At 36.8% G+C, this 23,957-nt stretch overlaps 1 protein-coding gene across 4 annotated transcripts in view; it reads right to left on the reverse strand.

Annotated features, from left to right (window-relative positions):
* Positions 1–448: 448 nt before the first annotated feature.
* The window catches only part of FAT1 (FAT atypical cadherin 1), a 105,831-nt gene continuing 82,322 nt past the window's right edge, over positions 449–23,957 (reverse strand). For 2 of the 4 annotated variants that reach the window (XM_039700024.1, XM_039700023.1), the window contains exons 13-28: positions 23,547–23,780; positions 21,926–22,315; positions 20,501–20,715; positions 19,973–20,110; positions 19,532–19,675; positions 16,996–17,193; positions 12,221–13,022; positions 11,151–11,282; positions 10,879–11,042; positions 9,863–10,325; positions 9,251–9,404; positions 8,909–9,019; positions 8,075–8,706; positions 7,688–7,825; positions 2,811–2,846; positions 449–1,931 (exon numbers count right to left, since the gene is read on the reverse strand). In XM_039700024.1, the coding sequence (XP_039555958.1) occupies positions 1,306–1,931; positions 2,811–2,846; positions 7,688–7,825; positions 8,075–8,706; positions 8,909–9,019; positions 9,251–9,404; positions 9,863–10,325; positions 10,879–11,042; positions 11,151–11,282; positions 12,221–13,022; positions 16,996–17,193; positions 19,532–19,675; positions 19,973–20,110; positions 20,501–20,715; positions 21,926–22,315; positions 23,547–23,780 (4,577 nt within the window). In that variant the 3' untranslated portion in view covers positions 449–1,305. Of the gene's footprint in view, positions 1,932–2,810; positions 2,847–5,578; positions 5,639–7,687; positions 7,826–8,074; positions 8,707–8,908; positions 9,020–9,250; positions 9,405–9,862; positions 10,326–10,878; positions 11,043–11,150; positions 11,283–12,220; positions 13,023–16,995; positions 17,194–19,531; positions 19,676–19,972; positions 20,111–20,500; positions 20,716–21,925; positions 22,316–23,546; positions 23,781–23,957 lie in introns of all 4 variants that reach the window. The other 2 variants (XM_039700026.1, XM_039700025.1) reach the window with 2 other exon arrangements.

Raw genomic sequence — 23,957 nt, forward strand, 5'->3', positions numbered from 1 at the left:
AGTCAGACAATGACACGGCCACTTCAGCACGCAGGCGCACAAGCAAGGGGTAACTAGTCATGAACTTAAGTATTCAGATGATAAAGGAGGGGAGAAACTGCTTTAAACATCTTAGGGATTTTTGTAACTTGAGAAAAAAATATTCAGCAACTTACATAGCTGATATTATATGTTTAAAGAAAAATGCAAACTACTGAGAAGGCTACTGCAGTTTGATACCCATCAATCTTTATTCAGACTGGCCCGATTACTTTTAAAAACACCATTAAGCAGACACACACTGCCATCTTGTGAGCATCTCTAACACAGCTGCAGGCTGACTTCAGAGGAGAGGAAAAGGAGTTGCTTGGAGCAAGTAACTTAATACAGTACAAAACATATACAGACTTAAAAAATGCTGCACTGAATGCTTTGTCAATGGTATATTATATAATAGAGATACACAGAGCAAAGCTAAAGTATTTTATTAATAATTTATTGTCAGTAAGAAAGACTGGCTAATGGTAATTTTCAGTAAAAACCTTTACAAGACCATTGGATCACAAATATACAGACACTATAAAAACTGTGTCATGGTGGTTTTGGTTCTAAACTGGTATGCAGAGGGTCCCCAACACACTTTCCAAGAAGGGAAAAAAATGTTTACAGTTTTAAAATACAGCAACCCATTTAAGACATTTCCATACAGCTGACCCAGAAAAATATCAGACCTAATGTATGTACAATTGAAATTGTGTAAATATGTTGAATGTTTTACAATGAAATGTCAAACCTTAGTTTTCAGGGGAATACATACAGTGATGCCCTGATTATAAGTCAGGGTGCTCATTTTTAATGGCACACTAACACCACTAGTTTTAGTGGAAAACAAATTCACAAAATATCTACAAAATCTAGTTAAAACTATTAAAATCAAAACTGTACATAAAATTTACAAAAAATAGGAGAAAATTAATTGCATTAGAACTATATAAATATATGCATCATGCTAACATGGAGAAGTGGTATGTGATTTTTTTTTTAAACATAGAACAATGTAAGTACATAAAGGATGTTCATAAATGGCACAGCCAATGGAAATCTTAGAACTTTCCAAACACCAGGAACTTTCCAAGTCAGGAAATGGAAAGAGGTTCATTTAGTGAAATGAATTGCATGATCCAATGCCGCCATGCCAGTTTAGCTCACTGAAACAAAAGCATTCACCGTGGCTGGGAAAAAAATAAAAGAAAAATAAAAAAGCTCTTGAAAATTGTTCAGAGATTTGATAAAGTTTGTTAGAGTCCAGGCACTTTGTTGAGTGTGTCAGACTTCTGTATGGTGCTGGGAATCAAGCGGAGGAATTTTCACATCTTCGAAGTGACCATCATCTCCACTCTCATAGTCACTCATCATGACTTCAGACTCCATTTCACAGCATGCCGACACATCCGAGCAGGAGGCTGTGGAAGCGTACACAGACATGGACATGTTGTCTACAGTGGGTGCTTCAAAGTCTGCACTGAACCCCAGTGAGTACGGAGCGTACGGTTCTCTGTAGCTGCCGCTGCCGCCACTGGGGGTGCTCTGAGGTTCTGACATGTCTGCAGGGTAGTGGTGGGGAAGGTACTGATTAAGGTTGAATCTCTGTCTGCTCCTTGTAGAAGAACCCAAGCTACCTACGGCTGGCATGTCTCTGGGTGGCTGTATTGACTCAAACTGGTCGCTGTATTCAGGTGGTAATGGTGGAAGCTCATCAGGTGCAGGGAAATCATCAGGTGGAGGTGGAAAATCACTTTCTATGTCATAACCACCAGGGTAATAGTCTGTATCGATGGCATTTGGATCTGTGTAGAGGGGAGCTGACTCCTCCACCACTTCATAATTTGGATACTCTTGGATACCTGGCAACTGAACACTTGGCATCCAATCTGATGTATCCCAGTGATAACCTGAAAAGTTAATTAAAGAAAAAAATAGTATTACTATCTTGTATTCAAGTCAGTCTGAACTGAGAAATCAACACATGTATTAAGACAATGCAATCACTGTGATTAGGACACTACTTGTTAATCAGCAGTTTGCCCTGGTTCCACGAAAGACATTCAACACAACTTTATGCCATGCATGAGATAGTGCATCATTCACAACGTGAACTTCTACATTTTCTCAGACATCACAGCTAACATGGGAAGAGCTGTAGTCACCTATGGAATGTGCTGTCACAATACATAGTTGTTGAGTGGATAGCAAAGAATCAACACCCTACCTGGTGCAGCTAAAGACTTAATTGTTGCTGAGTAATTAGGGTGATAACAATGGCCTATTTTTCTTAAGAATATATTTATCATACATAACTCATGACTTTCTTACATAAAAGAAGCAATTTCTATTTGGTCAAGTATTTCAGACCATTTGAAGTGACTCTGCCACTCAAGCACATTATAAAGTTAGTTTCACAAAATGCTCTTAGCTCTACAGGAACACCTCTGATAAAAATCTCTTGTTATTAGTAAAGACATTCCACATTCAGCTATAAGTACAAAACAGAAAAATCAAGCTTAATCATGCAAAAATGACTGGACTTGATCCTCCCTTTGAATAAGTTTGTATTTGCTGGAAACTAGATGTAAGCCTAAACTAAGTAAAAACCAATAATTTCTCTCATCTGAACACCAGTACAAAAAATACACTATTGTAGTATAGTGCAATCTAGTAAAGAGAAATCACTGCAGACAAATGCACAGCAAGCAACTGATAGTAAGTCTGTGTTAAAACCAAGTATTAACAGAAGTTTTGGTGAACATCAATGAACTGCATGCAGAAGTCACCTCTTGAATTGCTGAGGTCAGGAACAGCAAAAGATTCTTTAGGTGGCAGAATAAGAAGAAAAAGGAGAAAACATCTGTAGTTAGGAATCAAATAGTAGAACCAATATGAAGACAAACAATGACTAGTCACTATGACATTCACACTGTTTTTGTCCAGTTTAATTAGCAATACTAAAGTTTTTAAAAAAGTTTTCTCCTGGGCTCATTATTTGTTAAGACTTGAACTATAGGACAGCTACTGAATTAATGTACAGCCCACCTGGGACATAGCTGTCTTGTGGTAAAATCTGAAGTCTGGAGTTCACTGAAATCCTTGTATCAGTATATTCAGGACTTCTGCTTCACAGGGTAATAGGACTTGATCTGATTTTTTTTCTTTCCTTGTATCTAACCTTGTGTTTTGATACAGGGCTCCATCTATTGGCACTTGCACTTTGAAGTATCTCTTGAGTATCAAGGTAACTCTTCCTTTAGTGTCTGGCTTCCATACATAAGCACTGGGAAACCTGCCTCCCTTTGTATGGCAATTCCAACAACTCACGCTCAGCAGAGAACTACCCTGACAAACATTAAACCTTTCTCTCTTCAGAAATCTATATTCCCTACTGAAGTCTCTAAGGATGAGTGATACCTATCCTAATGGCAGAATCTTCTCCTAAGAACTCATACTTTCATCTGTTGGAAGACTGAAGGGACAGAGGTTGACTCTTCTGAGACAAGTTCCTATTTTTTTAAGCTTGCCTAGCCCAGACAAGAAAATACTGTTCAGACTAATGGAGATGTCAGTCTGAGCTCTGAGACTGTTAAAACATCTCTGGCCTCAACTCCAGGAGAACATCAGTCTGTTTAGAAGACAACATTCTTTATTTTTCCTGGGAAATTGGGTGCAAAACTAAAGCCAATAGGCATTATGATTTAGAGCACTTTCACCAAGGAATGGAGAGAACTTGCTCTTCTTCTGAGGCAAAGACCTTTTAACGTAGATGGCAGAAACACAAACCAGAACCAGATGTGCCCATCTTTATGTGACAGTCTGCTAGACTGGAGATATACTTTCTCTTGCACTCAGCATTGCTGATTTGCATGAAGCTACAACCTGAGGAGCAGTGCAGAGAATACAGGCCTAAAACTGACCTACGATAAGATTACCTACAGTTCATGCTTCCAGGATGCCTGGTGGACAGAAACACTTGGGGAGACTAAAGGTAAAGACCATCTGTCCCAGAACATGACTTTGCTGCAGGCTTGAGTAAGGATCTCTGCTGCTTGAACTGACACCCTCCCTGAGGGTGCTCAAAAGCAGAACTCCTTACCTAAGATACTTTGAAAGAAGAAATGCTTATTAAGAGCAGAAACTCTCAAATCTTAAGAAGCAGCTGGAGTAGGACATATTTAATGTCTCTACAACTGCAATGCATACAACATTTGTATTTATCTTATGGTGATATTAAAACACCAAGCAATATTTTTATCTTTGACTTGAGAACTACATCTATAATTTTTAGATTCTACCAATTAAAATCTTAGAGAAAATCTGAGTCAGTTTCCCCTGGTGATGTGGCCTCTTTTAGTCTTGTAATTCTCCCATTCCCAAGTACTGTGCATTGCAATTTTTCTGCACTGAGGACTATTATCTATAGGTACACATTAATGAAATGGCACCCTCATTAACGAAATATTCTCAAGTAATTGCAAGTCCTTGCATTTGTCTACTTTTTTGTGTGCCTGTGTAAATTAAAAAGAGTGTACTTCAGGTAACAAACTAAACTGAAACTTTAGCTACTCTAATCGATTTTATGTTCTTACAACAGCTTAATTTTAAGTAGGATTTAGTAAAAAACCATTATGTTTCCTAGTCTGTATCTAGAAATAAGAAGCATAGGCTGGATGTTATTTCAGAAGAAACCTCTGCAAACTCATGGTCATGGAGGGAATAATTTGCATTTTACTGGAACTTAAAGTAGTCAGTTTAGTCAATTAAAGCAACAGTTAGCATTTGTATAGACTCACTGGCACTTTCATTACTCCTATTATTTTGTGAAGTTTGTGTTTCCCAGAGTAGTTAGTTCTTAAATGTTAGCAGAAATAAAATAAAATACCATTGAAAATGCTGACCTTGTGTCCTTCTAACTTCCAAATACATACTACACACATGCACACACATATTTGTGCATATATACCCAAGCATACATTTTAGGTACTGTTGTAAGGCTGCATAGTAACAAGCTACTTAAACTGAGGAGGATGTATGTGGCTATATATCTCAGCTGCAGACAAAAATAATTTTTTTCTGCTTAAGAGACAGATTGATCTGAAGACCAAGGAAGTGAGTACTGATACCAGACCATTTTGATTCTGCTCAGCTGGAGAAGGTATCAACAGGTGTGGGTGGGAGAACAAAAGGAAGCAGAGGCTGCTGCTGTTTGATCTACATGTATTTGCCTTTGATGTTGTCTCAATTCTGCTGGCAGTTTTAGTACGAATATTTTCAGAAGAGAGTAAGCAACAAGATTTTTTTATGCCAATCCCTTTTTTCCCAAGAAAACACACTTTGAAACCTCTTTACAAGGCATCTACAGCATATTGAAGAAAATATTAACAGATCTACAGTATTTATATAATTTTTGCTATAACTTATCAGAAAGTCTAAATAAATAATTTTTTATAACTTGCATCTGGCTCGGACTACATCACTGAAAGACAATGTAAGAAGACAAACGTGCATTACGCTGTCAAAGCAGTAAATAAATATGAAAACATGTATATACCTTCTTTTTCCACCGAGTCAACAACAGCATTGACAAGGTGTATTACAGTCACTACGGAAGCTTGTAAAAGGTATAAAAGGAGCAAATTAAAACAAACCTATAGTTAGTATCACTTTAAACAACAGACAGATTACACATAAAAACCCCCATCAACACTGTGAAATTGCAGTTTGTTACTGTTTTATAGAGCAACATTATTAGTGTACATACACATTTACTCTCAATCTAGAGAGTAGTTGCATGTGATACATAAAACACATATCTAAAGCTCAATTTTATTCTTGCTAAACATACAAAAGTACTTGCAACTACTTGTGAAGTACATTTGGCATGAGCACGAGGCTGCTTAAGTTGTGTTACAGTTTCTGAAATGTTGCCTAAATACACTCATTTGCATAATACTTTCTCTACATAGCAACAAACTAGACTTTTGCTCAAAGCTTGTGTTGAGTGAATTAAGGATTATTGCATTAGACTTCTTCAAAGATGTAAACTATGTTGCCTCCCTACCAATGAAAGATATGGGAAAGAAATTTTCCCTGAAATTAACTAAAAGGATAGAATATGAAAAATACCTACTGAAAATTTCTGTTACTGCTCTACTTAAGTTTTGTATGAAGTAGAGATACCACAGTAGGAATACCAAATTCAGGCTCTTACATACTTATTTTAAAAAAACCCAAACTTAAATGAATGTATTTTTCATGTCTTCCATTTCCCTCAAGATAGTTTTGGAATGGAGAAGGATTTATTCTTATAGGGTAAACACAAAGTAAGCACATGCAACTTGTTTGCACAGCTCAGGGATTAAATACCAAACCATTAACTTCTGAATCTACCAAAATGGAAGGAAGGAACAGTGTCTATGATGCTACAGATAGTTCTTTAAAATGATGTATTAATGAGTAATCAATACATGACAGGAAATGGGAAAAAGAATACACTAGACATATGAAACGGTGAGGAGGGGAGAACAACATGTACAACACAACACTTAAAACCACAGGAAAAGAAGTTGGCATCAGGTCTACTGATAAAATGAGGAGGACTGCAAGCATACAATTTTACTTTCACCAATCATTAAACCACATAGGTTTTTTTCATGCTGTTAATAACAAATCACTCTACTTCATTAAGAAGCAGAATGTTCTTTATTCCTAAGCTAAAGAAATTTCAAGTGTTTTTTTACTCGGCAGAGACAAAAGCAGAAAGTGGAATAAAGAGTCAAAGCACACCTTAACTTAGCAAATTAAGTTATGAGACAACTGTGGCTTTGTCCAATCAGTACAACATGTTTCTGAACACATGGATGCATTCATATCAAGTATAAAAGCAACTGTCATCACAATGGAAAAGACATCCAATTAATAATAATCAAACCCACAAGTATGTATGCTGATTATATTTTGATGGACTTGAGGTAAGATCAAAATATTTATTTTTTTATATTGGCTTTTTTCAATGTATGAAATGTTTTTATGAATTCATTTCAATCATGGTGAAAGCCAAATATACTGTTCTATTACAAAATTCCTTTTTGTGCAGTTTCCTTCATTACTAAAGTAATCAAACTTACAAGCAGTCCCTTAAACTCTGCTCTCACTCAGAACTGATCTGATCCATATGGGAGCTGAGGTCGCAGCAAGAAAAAGAGAAGGAAACAAATGAAACTGTAATACCAGAAAGCTTTCTACTGAGAGCTGAACAGCAAAGTGAAAGTTATATTTGTGCAGAGGCCATTTTTTAAATTCACTGTATTCTTGCATAAGGTGATAACTAAGGATAACTGAGAAGAGTTTACCAAATTCTAATACGTTTTAAACACAGGGCTCTGAGCAACTTGAGCTGCATTTTCACTGTAATATTCTAACAGCAGAATAACTATATATAACTTTAAGGTAAAGTAATTAACAGTTGGCATAAAGATAGGTAAAATATTTTTAAAAAATTAACAGATTTGGGTATTAAGTAAATACAAATATATATTAAATAAGCTACTATTTAATATATATTCAATATATGTAAATCCTATTGTTACTAAGAGATACAGATGCAAAGACAGAACAAATGAACAGCAGCAGCAGTACAGAATGATTGCATTTTACGTACCATTGTCATCACATGATTCAGACTGGAAGGAGCTGAGCGACTGGACCTCAGACATGCTTTCTCTTGCACTGTAAGGATGGGAGTTCTTTTCATCCAGAGGCTTCTTAGAAAGGCAGGGGTCAAGATCTACTACTTTAGCTGAAAGAAAAAGTTTCAAGTGAGACAATTAATAGATTCCAGATTAAAGAATCCATACAATTTAAGCTGAGATCTGCACATTTTTACAAAACTTAGTAGAGCATGAAGGCTGATCAGAGACAAAACCCAGTAAATTCATAATGCCTTTTGTACTCTAAGAGGTACAGACAGAGACTTTGTACTCATTGTACAAAATTGTACCAGCACACACATTTAACAGGAAAGTAAAAAAATAAGAATGTGTCTTACTGTCATAGTCAAAATCCCAGCTGGGTTTCTGTATTGAATCACTGTCTGATGGTGAGTTGGAGGGAGGTGGAGGTGGCAAATTTGGTGCAACACTGCAAACAGCTACAGCTTTCCGGTGACCATGAACAGAATCTGGGTTAAAAGTACTAAACTCAGGGTGCTCAGGGATAGCAGACCCTTCAAAAGAATTCCTATCAAGATTGTTCCTGGAGTCACTTGGAATGCTTGGAGTGTATGAAATGGGACGAACAGGAACCTGTGGTGGGATGTCAGAATAGATGTTCTTATTCAATTTTGCATCAAAACATGGTCTTTGCAAGAAGGCTGTCGTAGCTCCCAGTTGCTTATCCTCAGGTTCTGGCTGATGCTTCTTCTTTCTACCAACCACTTTGCGGCAAACAACAAAAATCACAACTAACAAGAAGATTCCTGCCACAAAAACAATAATCCCAATCACTTCAGCTAAGCCAATGTTCCAAGATGTTGAAACATATTTATTGAGAACAATGTCTGTGCAGTGTTTGCCTCCAAATCCATGACTACAGTTGCAGTGATATGAACCGTAAGTATTCTCACAAAGGGCACCATTGAGACATGGGTTTTCTACGCATTCATCCACATCAGTCAGGCACCTACCAGAAACAGAGCACAGCAGTGATGTTTAGTTTACATCAGTAGTCTTTGTTGTAATCTTGCTCTCAAAAATTTTAGATATATTTCTGCATACTAACATGCATTTTGCTGTTTTATCAACATCCCAGATTTTGATCAGTTTGAACTGTTAATCTGTTAATTAACACCACTAAAATTCAATGTATGTGGAATGCTACCTACCTTTCTCCACGAAAGCCTGATTCACACTCACAAACGGGTCCATCCAAGCTGTCAATACACTTGCCACTGTTTTTGCAAGGATTGTCTTTGCAATATGGACCCAGCTGGCATCTGCAAAGGCAAAACAAACAAAACCAGCTGAACATTACCTTACTGCAAGCAAGTTTATAATGTGGGATTCAGAGCTGTAACACAGGGGCTGCTGTTAACTTCAGCCAGCTCCAGTATGTCTCAAATCTGAGCTTTAAGTAGGAAACATACAAAAAAAGAAACAGAAGAAGTGTTACATTTATATCCTGTTTTCCAAGGGATTAATTGTTACAATGAACCATAGAAACATACCTTTGGCCTGTGTATTGTCCTCGGCACTGGCAGATAAAATCATCACTGACTGGGATGCAAGTCCCACCATAAAGGCAGGGGTTGGAAGCACATGGGTTGACACTTACATCGCAGTGAGTTCCCATAAACAAAGGTGCACACTTGCAGTAGTAACCTGAAATCAAATACAGTCTTTTTGAAAGTTGCACATGGCTTTACTGGATTTGAGATAAAATCCTCCCTGCCCACCTACAGATTCAAGGTAAATTCCTCCCTACCCACCAACCTGTTATCTGAGAGAAAGGATGGGAAAAACAGAAATCTTTTTATCGAAAGATGAGGCAAAGTCTAACAGTAACATTTTTCTCACAAAACACAAGTTGTTCCAATGATTTCAGAATTTTTAAAGAAAGACTCCAAAGTAGGCTATTAAGAGGATGGACCTCTGACGTCAGCACTTAAGATTAAATCCCCACTTTTCCAGATGGACTTTGTCTACCTCATACCCCCAAGGAGTTGAATCTAGAAGGCACACGCAGCCTTCCCACCTATTCAACAACTGACCTTCTACAATTCTGGGAAACCAAAAAGCAGTTTTGATAGCTAAAAGTAGAAGAATACTGAGCAGCTTACCTCCATTTGACAGTGCATTGCAGATGCCTCCATTCTGGCAGGGGCTGCTTGAACAGCCATCTGTGGCAGTCAGCAAGCATCCAGGAGTGACATCTACTGATTCTTCCATGTGTGCATAGTTTCGTGGCTTGCTGTTCAGGGGCAGCTCTTGTCCATTCAGTACAATGGAATCCATGCAGCCTCTAAAACCATTGCTAACCTGGGGACTTCTACCATGTCTTGTACCTTGCTGACGAATATGACCACCAAAAAACACGTGATTGTCTAGGTTTAGTGTTCTAAGTGTACCAGGAGCAGTACCAGATGCAGTATGCACCCTGTCCAGAACAAGTCGTGCATAGTTTCCATCCACTTCAAGAGACACGGAATGCCACTGGCCATCGTTTATCTGAGTGCTCTGAACAGAGACAATCCCGGGTCCACTGCCACAATCAAATTTATATTGCAGCCTTCCATGATGGATCTACAGAGAAAAGCCACAACACCAATAAATGGTCTACACATTTAAAGAGTATAAAATATTGATGCCTATAAAAGTTTATGTTTGCTGGAGAGAAAGGATAATGGTGGTGTTCATAAAAAGCAGTTTAATAACACTGTTTTCCAGTCACAGCAACTGTGATTTATTCTATATGGTTCTTTTAATTGAAACGTACACTTTGTACATTTTGTTCCTCTAGTAAAGCAGTCACAGATCATAATCAAAATATTACAATACTTCAATAGCTTTCATCTTGTGCTTTAAGTAACTTTTCTTGTATGGACTTCAGTATTATAAGCAAATAAATTTAAAGTTGTTTAAAATATGTTATTCAGGAAGCTTTGTTTGTTTACACATGTAAAAATTTCTGTTCAAGTTTGTCACCTGGATGTGTAACACACCCTACCTTTAAAGCCATTTTCAATTACAACCATTCTACAGAGATGTTATGACTCAATCTGTTAATCTGACACAAAAATAGTAAGAAGATGATAGGAAGAAAGGAGGAGTTATGAACTAGGAGATTTTAATATACCTCTAAGATACTGTAGTCTGTTCCTCGAGCATACATAACAACTGCATGAGCAGAGTAAGTTCTAAGTCTCATTGTCAGCTTCATTTCCTCTTTGTTCTCATTTTCCATGAGACGATATTTCACATAGCTGCTTCCAGTAAATGTCACAGCAGAGCCAGCTGATACTTAGGAAAACAGAAAAGCATAAAAAGTATTAGCACAGGACTGGAATCAAATTTATATTTGGAAAGTAATATGGTTTTACACAGAGTTTTTTAAAGTTAATTCCTTACCAGGACACTGTCCAGCTTTGCTGTCTTGGCAAACACAGGTATATTTTCCTTCCTTTGGATCTCCTAAGCATTCAGTACCTTCAGGACATGGGTTTCCTTCACACACACTGCTCACCAGGGGGCATTTCCCTTCTGTAAAACCAAATCCATTATTTCTTTTCTGTTGGTGGTGATAGTATTTTGTGAGAAGGGACTCTTAAGTATAGTAGCTGAAAGTGCCCCAAATGATATTCCTGACTATCAGACAAGGAAGTGAATAACAGTTATGGGGCATGACAGGCACAGACTAGACAAGCAGAATATAGAGTGGCTGATGCTTATTCTTATCTTGATTACTCAATTCAATTGGTAAAATTGGAAAACTGGTGTTGTGGTTTAAGGCTTAGCATTAGAATCATTCACCACAAAACGCAACACGTAGATATTAAACATCGACAGAGTAGGCTGGGGAGAGCACAGAAATGCATGTCTGTATTTGAGACAGAAAAGGAATGGGCTTTAAATGTTTACTTCATGTGTGAAAGTCCACCCAGCAAGGTTAAGTCCTGATTTAAAAAAGTTGTTTTTCTCAGAGATAAAGATTAATTTATCTTCTGTCAGAAATCTTTATACTTACATGTATTTTAATGAACATTTACTTCCCACATTACCCTCTTGTTCCCAAACAAGTTTGGAAACTGTGTGGGCTACTCCTCTAAACAGAAACAAGGAAGTATTCAGGTACTTTGCAGGAACTTTTGTGCATACAAGACTGAAAATGGCCATCAAAATAGGATAGGCAACAACAACAAAAACGTTCTTTCATAAAATGGAAAATAAAGGTATATCTATAAAAAAAAATAAATGTCCACTCCCATAAACTTGTATTATGTAAACTCTTGAAATGAGTAATGAGATAAGAAAGAATTACTCTTTACTATTAATAAAATTAGGCAAATACTACGGAGAGAGTTACAGAACATTCCTGATCTTATCCTGATCATAATATAAATTTCCATCTGTGAATTACTGCTTTTCAAAAACCAGAACAATCTTTTCTGGGATACGATTTCCCTTACTGTGTTTCTCACCTTTACAAAGACAAACTGCTGTTCTGTGATGACGGGGAGTGACGAAGCTCAACCTGGCTGTGCTGTGAGTTGACATGACGTTCTCATCCACTGTTACTTTTTCTTCACAAAATTTCAAAGGACAATCTAGGCCTGCACAGAGCTTATGAAACACATCAATTATCCGGACACCTAAAATCTCCTCTAGATCAGGCACAGAAGAGTTTATCTTGTGGAGCAAAATTCTCATTGGGTGGTGAGAGCTACCAGACTTTTCAATATTCAGGAGGACATCCAGATTAGAAGGAGGATCAGAAGGCTGCAAACTAACAATCTGGATGTCATTTCTCCTCACGCCCAAGATGTTTCTCAATGCTCTCTGGAAATTGCGCCAGTAATCACCAATGAATTCTTCAGGGGACAGGTTTGCAAAGCGTATTGCAATACTGTGATTTAATACTTCTTGTGTGATTTGTCTGATGTGTACAGTAATATCAGCTGCAGTTGTAAATTTTCCATCTGTAACAGTGACATTTAGGAGGTACTGTCCTACATCTAACCTTTTGTGTGCTATTAGTTTGCCACCAGTACTGGAAACAGAGAACAGGGATTCCATTTTGGGGTCCAGACTGTATGTCAAGGTATCATAAACATCTTGATCGGTTGCGTGAATTTTTCCAATGACACCACCGGAATATTCTTCCCCAAAGGCTGTGATAAAGATTTCCAGAGGCAGTATTGCTGGAGAATAAATGCTTTCCTCAATAACTCTAATATCAATGTAAGTCAAAGATGACAATGGTGGTTTTCCATTATCTGCCACCTAAAGGAAAGATGAGGACAGATTTACATTTTTGCTTTATCTCAAATTCTACTGTAGATATTTATCCTGTATACAATTGAGCTATATTTTTAGCTCAATGTACCTAAAAAAACCCACCAAAAAGTCCTATAGGAAAATGCTTTACATAAATTCCGTAACACAATTCCTAACATAAAAGTTAACACTGAAAATTTAAAATGCTTATATAAGCAGGCACACACAAACATGTTTTCACTTCTCCCAAGATTAAAAGCCTACAGTGCTCTTATTACCTGAAAATGCCAGGAAGCCACCAACACTAGTAGGAAATACAGAGGAAATGCACAGTAGCTTATTTCAGACAGCAGATGGTGCTTGAAGCTTTTTAATATCAAGCACGGATACACATTACAAACTTGAAATGAGTCATGCACTAGAAATGTACAACATGCTTCACTACAATTAGGAGGTAATCTGGAAGACAAAGTAAATGTACTGTGCCAAACAGTACTTCAAAAGGAAAAAAATGCATGCACAAAGTTAATTATATCGCCTTTAATGATTTTTGGTCACAGAGAGGAAAACAAGAGGTGGGTACCTGTAGTGCTATTTGCTTCAGACAGTGAATCAACTATCTTTAACTGCAGCAGCCTAGTTCAATTTTTAAGCCTTTTTGAACACTCTATTCTCTACCTCTTTTGGACAAAGACATACACTGTTGTTGTACGAGGACAGTAAAAAAAAAAAAAGTGGAAAAGTGAGTTAAGAGCATTCCCTTGGCTTCACTTTTTTCTTTCTATTTCTCACCTCTTATTTCCCATCCACTTTTTCCAGAACTCTCAGTTACTGAACGTGACACTGAGGGGGTATATGGAGCTCAGAAAGTAGAAGATATTCTGCATTGTTTAAAAGATTTTGCAATAATTTTACAGAGTAAACTTTGAAGAACTATGTGGAGAGGCTGCTTGTCATTTTTTTATACAAATTTAAGCAAAAGAGAAGTAACTCCAGGCACAAGATTATCTGTGGATGGGCACATAAACGTGGCACTTTTAAAAGGTAATGCATGTCTCACAGAACTACAGGACTTCATCTGTTTCTTTTCATTCCAAAAGACAGGCATGGCTAGAAACTTGTCCTCCAGTTACCCAAATAAATAACAAGAGCTTTAGCTCAAGTTGGCAAAGTTCTGTTTTGCCTAGATCTCTGCCTGGAAACAAGACAAGGCAGGCAGTTTAGCTACAGAAGAAATGCCCAAGGGAAAAAAGAAAATGGTCAAAACAAACAGACAAGCAAAATTATAACAAACGGACAGCAAGTAGGAAAGAAGAGCCCCAGGAGAAATGTTTTTTCAATAGTGCAGATATTTAAAAATGTGCTGTGGTTTTAAACTGAAAACTTCAGAGTGTGGCACAAAGGACTGCATGACTCATAGCTGAAGATTTTGCACACTAATGCTGTGAGACATTTGTTAATGGATAATCTATTTCCTCTGGAGAGAGAACAAGCAAATACGACTGGCATGCCCATATAAGGTGACCATTGGGGAAAAAAACATTCCTTTTTTAAATTAAAATGACAAAAGTAAAGTCTTTTGGAGGTAGTGGGTGCATAGAGTACGTATGGGGAAAGTTTGTGTAGGTTTAGTGGGGGTTTTTTGATTATGAGTTTTTTCAAATGAAAGTATGCCTGTAAATTAAAAACATCACTACCTCAGCAATCCATTCAAAAAGCAACTAAGGTGAAAGCTCTCAATACTGAAAAGCACACCAGTAAAGGTCAGCTAAAAACTGAAAATAGGTGTCAAGAGATCATACACACTTGATTTGATTTGCAAGATCAAAATGCAGAAATTAAACATAATGCAAACTTGAGAAAATGCCTTCCTACAGACTTTAAAAAACATTATTTTAAAGGAACAGAGAAAGAATATTTTTCCTCAACAGCCATGCCTATAATTTTGTGTGTATCACTGTAACTGGAGTCTTGTGATAGGGAAATTCTAGTTTTAGTCTTGGATGCCTTCATACTCATGGGCTGTAAGATAAAGGCAAATAATAGCAGTATGTCTATTGAAAAAAGCTAGCAAAGTGAAAAATGACAAATGGCAATTAAAAGACAGTGATAAATTTCAAGAATCCAGTCGAGAAACTTGGAAATCAACAGATTACACAGGTCCAAAATACTACACAAAAAGAAGCACATTACTGAAGTCTGCTTTAACGATCAACAGTTTCTGAGAAGTCTTGTTCTAAATGAGTACATTTGTTTTAAGACATTTGTTTAGCTACTGGATGCCATTAAAATAGGCCATGTTCATTCCCTAATAATAAGCCACTTTTCAGCTGCTGTGCTGAAGACAAGATAGCTGAAGTACTGACAGGCTGTTTACAAGCAGGCTAGAGACCAGAAAGTGGCTTAGAAATGAAAGAATTGTAAGATTCCACTCAGAGGAAGATGTTAGACAGGCATCTCACACATATGGAAAGTTAGGCACATAAGGAAGGGCCAAAGGTGCAGCTAAATCATTAAATGTGACACAGTCAGTGTAACAGTCTACACAGAGCACATGTAACTGCCTGTATCCTATTTATAGGAATACCTTAAAAACGCAAAATTAATAGAAATAAGTTACTGTTTAGAAAAGGTTTAAAGTAAAACATATTAATCTTGCACTACACTGATTCCCACATACAGGAAAAACATCCATAAACAAAAAGGTGACTTTGGGGAAATTGGCATATCACATTTGAGGAAAAATGGCTAACAGAGGAATGATATACCTGCCCCCATTTTCATCCCAATTCTTAAACCCTAAACTAAACTACACTTAAATGAAACTATATCTGTCCTTATATTGATGGCTCCTGGTTACTAACATTTCAGTGACTCAAACAGCAAATTACAACATCTGTGTGAATTTTTTCTTCTTTTCCCAAAGGAAACAGACTTTGTGTAAATATGTCACAATTATCCCAATGTGGACAGAATTCAGCATACACTGTTATAATCAGTATTACTTCAAAATACTACATGTTCACTCATAAGTTGCAATAAACTGCAATAGTATGTGTAAGAATAATTTGGAGATTAAAAGAAATTCCTCATGAGAAAATGAAGGTAAGAATTTTTCTTAAAACTGAATCTGGAAATGAAGTTTAAGAATTAAACTTCTGTTCCCAGCTGCTTAATTTGTAACTAAATTTAAAAAGACGAGATAAGATTAAAGCAATTGGTTTGAACTTTTCTCACACTAGTTTACAAAAAATATTTGAGAAAACTTAGCTAGTTTAATGTAACCTTGGACACGGTCTGGTCGTTCTGCACAACAATGGCAAATGTAGCATATATTATAGTACTTCGGGGTCATTTTTTGAGTTTTATGCTGTGGCTTCCACTGCAGGATCCTGAGACCTCAAACTACTGCACTGCAAGTTTCAATGCTATGAAAAAAGGTCTACTGAAAATACTAAGAAAAAAGGTCCAATCTGAAAAAAGATGTTTTCAATTGCCATTGAAAAAAGAATGTGGCACTACAAGAAAATTTTCCATTACTGCTATGTTGTGCAATATCCCTGCCTTTCATCATGTGAGTTTAGTCCAGCACACAGCTTCAAGGGTCAAAACAATAGCAGCAAGAGGAATTCCACAGTCAGTAGTGAGTGGCTCAAGGGACCTGTCCCCTGCTGGTTTTTCAACATTCCAACAAGAAGGCAAAGGGCTTATTAAGACCACTCACCCAGTTAACATTTCACTTACACCTTACTTATAACTGTGAGTTTACTGAACTTCCCATTGCAGCTGTGTAGATTAGCATTTAAACCAACAGATTTTGTCTATAAAGACATCACCTCACGGGACATGCCTCAAATAACTACTTGGCATGTCAGATTCTCCTAACAGAAAGACAAGTGGTGGAGTGAACATGAGTGGGAAAAGTCAATCAAATATTACAATGCAAAACAGTAAGAGGAACATGACAGAAACATCCTACCTTAACATGAAGCAAATAGTGATCTCTCACTTTGCGATTCAGTGCAGCACTTGTGGTCAGAACTCCCTGCTGAGTAATCTGAAAAGTTCTCTCTTCGTTTCCAGTCAGGATGGTGAAGAGAAAAGGAGGGCCGTTGTGAGAAGAATCCCTGTCTGTCACCACTAGCTGCAGCACACTGAATCCAATAGGCTTATTTTCCTATAGATATATAATACATATTGCTTTTGTTATAATTGAGGATATGGTCTGATGCTGATTTCTTCTTTGCAACAGAAACCCCAAAAAATTACAGTCAAACCAGTTAATAGTACAAGAGTAATCAGAATGACAATATTGCTTCAGGGAAACTACAACCTTCTAAGATTAAGACTCAAAAACAGTAAAAGGAGAAAGGCACTTTTTAAAAAATTATATTGTATTTTTGAAGGTAGCTCAGCCTTGACACTACATTTTTTACTTCTGGTCTGAATTATTACTGTATTACTGTAGCCTAATTACCAAGTCATCAAAGATTTGGAATTTAGAGAAAACACCTGTTAAGACTAATCTAATGTCTTTGTTGGGAGGACTAGAAAAATACACTCCTCCATCTGACCCCTTGTGCCCTTAATCAAGAGTTCTCCCTACAGTGGTGGCTACTACAGGCACCATCCAGTTAAAATATGAAATCCAGGTTTTAAAATTTGCATCATAAAATCCCTTCAAGTTTGTATCATGTGGAAGTCTGAGGTTTCACAGACACTTCACATACGTTGGCTTATCATGTATGTTACACACACATACAACCTTATCTGACACCGGTAACATCTCTCCCAGAATACTTGTGCTCTACTGTATCAGCCAGATTTCTCTATATACATACTTATTTGAAAAGTAAGAAAAGTAGAAACATTATTTTGAAGTACAACCATAACAAAATGCTATCCCTTTCACAGATGGAAAAACTCCTGATAACAATACTATGTTCTGAGAGAGTAAGTCAATTTAGCTATCAGATACTGCAAAAAGCTGAAGCTATTTCCCTTTCAGCAAAACAAAGACCATTGCTTTAAAATACAAATATTTACAGTTGGACATCCAAAGTAATTTGACTTTCCTAAAAGCTAAGCACATTTTCTACTGTGTCCAAATATATCCATCTCCAATAGAAGAGGAAATGCACACCAGCATTTTTGGGCAACTCCTCCAGTTTTTTCTCTGCTATGTTCAACTAGGGCAGGCCCATATGAATGAACTATAAAACAAGAGGTCTTCCTTTTTAATTGAGTAAGGGAAATAGTACAAACATTGGCCACACAGTCTGAAGTTCACATGAGATATTAATTAACATTTATTTTAAGAAAGACTATTATAGTGGAAAAGAAGACACATTTAACAGCACATAAGTTTTAGGTTTCTTTTTTATTTGGTGGGGTTTTTGGGTTTGGGTTTTTTTTTTAGTGGGGGGTTGGTTGTTTTTTTTTTTTTTTGGTTGGTTGGGGTTTTTTTTAAAAAATAAGATCCAGAACATCTTACTAGCATACTGTGTGCATGTTGTCTATATTAACTTTGTCCTATTTTGGAAAGCTGCCTTTACAAATGATGCACCCTTGTCTCAAACACAAGTGGTATGTTAGGATTGCACAGTGCATCAGGTAGCATTGTCTGATCCTCACAGATCTACTGCACCAGGCCAGGAAACAGCAGAAGGACACAGGGATTGAGCTCATTTACATTACTGATCTACAAAGCTCTTAATGCAATTCCTTTGTTGCCTTCCATTTATTTCCTATTGGATTTAGGAAGACAAGAAGTACAGATGCTGATTCTGCTGTCTTTGCTTTAGCAGTTTTCTGAATCAGGCAAGTACATGCCAGACACTTGAGAATGCGGCCTACTGCTACCATCCTACAGTGTAAAATTAGTCAAAGGATTGGTATGCAGCCATATGAAATTCTACTCTTGTTCTAACTGCTGCTGATCCCAGAGGAGGCCAATGGGAATTAGGGTTTAACCTATGTGCCATGGTGCAGAACACTAGCTTCATAGTGACAGGTACCTAAAGGATCTTTTTCTAAGCAGTAACTAAGACTGAAAAGAAATAGCAAAATTATCATGTATTTTAACATCCCTGTATGATTCTAAGATTGTTTTATGCATAAATGGAATTTATAATTTATAGACAGGTACACACACAAGCAATCTGATAAAGAACCAAGAGAAGTTACGCAGTCTCCCTCACTGTAAATATTCAAGAACATCCTGGATTCAATCCTGTGTCCAGGACTGGACTCAATCATGTGCTCTAGGATGAGCCTGCTTTACCAGGGAGGTTGGACCAGGTGACTCACTGTGGTCTCTTCTAACCTCACCCATTCTGTGATTCTTATAGCTTGCAATGTAAGTTTCCTGTGCAAACAGGAATTTTATAACTCTCAACACGTATTTGATAAGCAGCCTCACTGGTGACCTTAAATAATTAAAAATACAGAAAAATTCAAGTCACAAATTTGCAGTCCAATAACATTGATTTTACTACTTCACTAGTTGCATTTACCTGGATGATAACACTATAGTTTCCTTTTGAGAACACTGGAGGATTATCATTTACATCAGAAACATCAATGTTAACTGTAGTTGTGTTAAGCTTAGGTGGGCTTCCATTATCTGACGCTTGAACTGTCAAGGTATATCCTGAAATCTAAAAAATTAATAAAAAAATTAAAAACATTTACTGAAGAGGAAAAAGGTAACAAACTCAGATTTTGTTTTATGGAAGAATTATTTTAGCACAATCCCCAGTAAAGCTTTCCTTCGTATATTTAATCCTTTCTCTTCCTCCCAAAAGTACTGATATAAACAGATGCTTGCACTTTATTATAGCAATATTAATTTTGGAACATGAAACGGTAACTTAGAAATAGAGTAAGAAAACGGTGGCCATCAATTATGTATAGGTAAATTTATCCCAGCTGCCTTAAAACCACAAGAAACTCACCTTTTCTCTGTCTAGAAGCTTAGTAACTTTTATTTCACCCCTGGTAGGGTCAATTGTAAAAGGATTTCCTTGGTTGCCATCTATAATCGTGTAGTGAATGCGGTTGTTGGAAGGCCCATCAGCATCATCTGCCATAACCTAAGGGACATTACAGTTTCATTTAAAACAGGTTGCAACAGACTCTAGCACCTTTCAGATAAACTTGTCCTGAAGATGAGCTCTTTTGGTCTAACAAATTTCACAGTTCACAGGAGAAATGCCATCTCAATAGAATACACCAACACCACTTGATTTCCTGAATTTCTTCTGAAAATTAAGTCATGGTCTCATGAGGAGAACATAAACTTATCATAAAATATTATCTATTTTCCCACAGGATCTGAAGTCCCTATTTCTGAAAAATTTTCAAAGTAAATTTTCAATTCACTCAGTAGCAAGCATCTATTCATTGATGTTCACCTTCAAATCAATACTAATTCCTTCAAGACTGAAAGCATGTTCATCATGAAGTAAGAAACCTATACGTACTGTAATAACTGATTGTTCAAGCATAGCATCTTCACTGATTACTGCAGTGTAAGTGTCTTGGCTAAACACTGGAGAATTGTCATTGATATCCGTGACATTAATATTCACTGTTACAACATCACTTAATGAAGGTGTGCCTCCATCTGTGGCTTCCACTGTCAAGTAGTACTCATGAGAACTTTCATAATCCAAACTCTCAATGACAAAAATGGCTCCTAGGAAAGAAGAAGAAGAAGAAAAAAAAGTCTCACACAAACTCTGCTACTGCTGTAGTATTACGTGTTGCAACTTTTTATTTTGTCCTGACAAATACTCAGCTTCTTCAGGGCTTGATTTGTCACTGTAAAGCTAGAGCTACCCAGTGAAATGATTACGCTTTACAAATGTAAGTAAAATGATGCTAAGTTCCCACCATTACCACAAAGGATTCAAAGTTTAAAACTATCTGGCTTACATTTTGTAATGTGAGTTTTTAACAGACTAGTTAAGATAGTGCAGTCCCTAGCATACAAATTAATTTGCTGGATGAGTTTTTCTGGAACCTTTTTACTCCTTTCAAATATATGAAGTTTTTCTTCCATACCTTAGTACCAGCATGTCCACTGAAAAAGCAGAATTGTAATTTCCACTACACTAGTACAACTAACAACTAAACTATTTAACTAACTACTAAAAGTCAATTAGATTTAACTTTTGGGTAGAAATCTTATTAAAAACAAAACCAAAAATAAAAAACCCCAAACTCAAGCAACTTTGTGAGAAATCAGGTCTAGAAAAAGAACTATAAAAGTAAACAAAACTACAATTGAGGTGTTTATTGATTTTTAGCAAAGAATTGCCATTAATAGGGAAAAATTCTCAATAGAACCTAAAGAGTCCCTGAGACTAAATCTATCATACAAGCCTAAAATCTCCATTGTCATGCTGGACATATGGTTGAACATAATATTCCAATTCCAAACTCTTTTTAATGCCATATCAAACTTCTCTAGGATTACTCACTTTGTGGACCAACGACTAGTCTTCCCAACTACTTTTATTTCTAATCCTTCTTTTGCCAAGCCTGGCCATACCCTTCTGATTATATACCTTTTGTGGAAGGACTATTATGTTTCTCATTATAATCTATGTCTTTCCACCTGCCTGCCCCCAGAGTAGGAAATTTCCAGTTAGGAAACCTTTATAAATGAACCTAATCCAAGTAATAATCCAATAAATAGAAGCAACCAATAAAATTCCTATTCTATATTTTACTGCATGCCTCTAGTAAGTTTGCTGGCAAAATGGGTTGAAAGACAGCAGCAGCAACTTCACAGCTGGGATGAAGCACACAGATTGCACATAACCTGGCTGAACTATGGAGGAAGTCAGCATGGCATGGTGCTTGCCTGGCCTGAAGTAATATTCACAGTTGTAACCTGTTACCTGTTGTTGAATCGATGCTGAATTTTCCATGTTCGTTCCCACTGACTATTGAGTACGTGATTTCAGCATTGGCTTCAATGTCTCTGCTTGCAGCATAGATTTGGAGAACTTCAGTTCCAACCAAAATGTCCTCTGATACACTTGCACTATACTCCCTATGCTCAAATACGGGTGGGTTATCATTAATATCCAAAACAGAAACTATAAGACTACTTGTTGAAGACAGTCTTCTAGGTAAGCCTTCATCTGTAGCCTTCAAGGTTAACGTGTACACAGCTTGCAATTCCCGATCCAAAGGCTTCTCCAAACGAATGATTCCAGAGAATTCATCAATAGAGAACTGCCCCTCTGCAGAGTTCACCAGTGCATAATGGATTTTACGGTTCAACCCTGCATTTTGAAAACAATTTTCAAGTATGAAGCAGCCTTTAAAACACACAACAGAATAATCCATCTGATAACCAGGAAAATAAGACATGCATTCTACATATTATCATTATGTTAAAAGTACATTTCAGAAAGAGTTAAAGTCTCTTGTGAGGGGCAGAATTACTTCCAAAAAACCATTAAGCTAACACTTCTCTGCACTGATTTTCTGTCATACACATGAACCATGGTTCTGCTTCAGTTACAGCACTAGTTAATATGAAACAATTGTTAATATAAATGTAATTATAACTTTAGAACAACAGAATCTGCTTAGCAAGTGTATAATAACAGAGGAGGATATGGGAGAGTTAGGTTGCATCAATGAACTAGACTAAAACAAGAACAATTTTTTAAGAATCATGCCCCCAAATTAACAGGAGCATAATTTCTATCACCATTTCTTTATAAAACAAACAAAAACCTTATAGATTTTAGGGGCAAGTATTTTGGTCCACCTGAGCCTCAAAGACTAGTGAAGTATGAAAACAACTGTTACCTTTCAAATGAGAACCTAGCTTTATCATAGCACAAAGCAGGTCAGTTGTTTTGGGAGACTGAGGTTATTCATTAATGCTACTTGATTAAGAAACTGATGAGATGTGGAAATCATAGACCTTAAATGCTGTTGTGTTTCTTACAACAAAGCCTATGAACGAACTCTTTCTGATGTCATTTTCAGTTCATGTTCACTTAAATATTTATAACTGAACAATGAAGACAAAGAGACAGTAAAAATCTTAACAGCACATATATAAAGCTACAGTTGACCAGTGTTCTCTTGATGGTATGACCATCGATGGCTGGCCTGAGAAGCACAAAAATCCATGAATGCCCATTTACATGAACAGACATGTCTTGATAGTCCTATTACTTACATCAGGAGTAAAAGGATGAACCTAATTGATTATAGCATTAATACCTTTTGACAGTTAAAATTCCTTACATTTTGTCTCTCTCCCCTCTCCTCTTTTTTGCAAAGACACTACAGGTATGTCTTTCAAGCTACTCACACATGAAAGTCAGGTGTTAAATGATTTAGCAGATCAAAATATATCTTTCAGAAGTCTAATCCTGAGTGGTACTGAACATCTGTCAGCTCTACTGAAAGAATTGACACCTCTCAGGATAAAACTAAAGAAATACTACTGTAAGTCTGAGAATATGACACAAGTATCAGTCAAAGAATGCATACCTGCATCTGCATCTGTTGCCTGCACCCTTGTCAAAAGGGTTCCAGGCTCTGTGTTTTCAAATACTGTAATGGAGTAAGTGTCAGTTGTAAATTCTGGGGCATTATCATTCACATCTTCCAGAGTTAGGATAATGTTAGCTTGGCAGAATCTTCCTCCTCCATCTGTGGCTTTCACTAGAAGATGATAAACTGCTTGCTGCTCTCGATCAAGTGCCATTAATGTTTTCAGTTCACCTACAAATAGCATAACACAAGTTGATGTAAATTGCAAGGCTTAAGTACCCCAAACGTGTTTTCTCCTAAAATCAGAATAGCTAAACAGCAATTTTCTTGTTTACAGTAATTTCATCAGTAGCTAAATCAACAGCTGTACTATATTAATGTATACTACTTTGGGCAAAACATTTAAGT

Source organism: Passer montanus, unplaced genomic scaffold, assembly GCF_014805655.1.
Source record: "Passer montanus isolate IOZ18808 unplaced genomic scaffold, ASM1480565v1 scaffold14, whole genome shotgun sequence".
Lineage (NCBI taxonomy): Eukaryota > Metazoa > Chordata > Aves > Passeriformes > Passeridae > Passer > Passer montanus.